Source organism: Rhea americana, unplaced genomic scaffold (assembly GCF_003343005.1).
Source record: "Rhea americana isolate MKP2758 unplaced genomic scaffold, rheAme1 scaffold_433, whole genome shotgun sequence".
NCBI classification, from domain to species: domain Eukaryota; kingdom Metazoa; phylum Chordata; class Aves; order Rheiformes; family Rheidae; genus Rhea; species Rhea americana.
Genome location: NW_028186572.1, coordinates 272,313 through 273,349, shown reverse-complemented (window position 1 = coordinate 273,349; position 1,037 = coordinate 272,313). Strand labels below are relative to the sequence as shown.

At 50.1% G+C, this 1,037-nt stretch overlaps 1 protein-coding gene across 1 annotated transcript in view; it reads right to left on the bottom strand.

Moving 5' to 3' along the window:
- GLYR1 (glyoxylate reductase 1 homolog) overlaps positions 1-240 on the bottom strand; it is a 28,016-nt gene extending 27,776 nt beyond the window's left edge. Inside the window, exon 1 of the mRNA XM_085315655.1 lies at positions 191-240. Within this exon, the coding sequence (XP_085171781.1) occupies positions 191-240 (50 nt within the window). The remainder of the gene's footprint in view (positions 1-190) is intronic.
- Between the last annotated feature and the right edge of the window lie 797 nt (positions 241-1,037).

The following is a 1,037-nucleotide window of genomic DNA, read 5'->3' as shown; positions in this document are numbered from 1 at the left end:
GGAGGCTTCACTCTGTGGTGGAGCAGTGAGCCTTCTGCTGTGCTAAGCTTGCTCCCTGAAAAGAGGAGCTTTTTTTTTTTCTTTTTTTGCTGGGCAGGCTGCAGACACAGTTGTGCTGTGTTAGACACTGGCCTTCTCTCTGCTGTTCCTGCGTTGCCTTTGTTCTGGGTGTGGAAACTCTGGCACTTACTAAGTCCTCTCTCTTGAGCAGAAGGCTTCTTTCTGTGTAAGATATGGCATTTAGGGGGAAAAAAAGGGGGGTGGATTTAATTTATCTGTCTGGGGCCATAATTCAAGAGCTACTATAGCCAAACCTGTGCAGTTTCTGACTAAAATCTGTAATGCAATCACTGATTCTTGACCATATGCTCACGTTGCATCAAGGCACTGCTGTCAGAACAGTTCTTGCCAGGAGCGTTGGCCTGGTTCTGGTGGATGGAGTCAAAAAAGACCTGAATTCAGGCCTTGGTTCAGTTTCTGACTCTCCTTAGACCCTTAGCCTTTGTCTCAATCTCCCTAAAACTGCCATGATAAAGCGATGATAAAGCTACCTGAGTGATTACTCTGTTTCTGAATGTTTCCTTCTTCAAGATTTAAAGAARGGCTTGAAATAGATTTTAATTATTGAAAACAAGATTCATCAATCTCCACAACAGCAACAAGCTGATCAAAAGAGACTGCCTAATGCATTAAAAGGTAACAGTATTGCTGAAGGGTGTCTTGGAGGGCCCCGGCGTTTCAGTCCTGACTTACGCCCCCAGTGAGAAGCCTTGCAGGACCTTTGGAAGGGCTTTTACCTTTCCACTTTGTAGGAAGCGCGCAGCGCTCCCGTCCCAGTAATCCACCCGTAGCTCGTGTTTGCTCCCGTCAGAGCGGCTCTCAGCAGCAGCCAGGCTGCGCTGTGCTGCACACGTGAAAACCAAGCTGCCCAGACGCGCGACCAGCTTGGGAAACGAGCCTGCGCCTTGCTTCGAAAGCGAGACGGCGGGAGCCGGGGAGCCGCGGCTCTCACCCAGCGGCGGGGCGAGGCTCCCGGG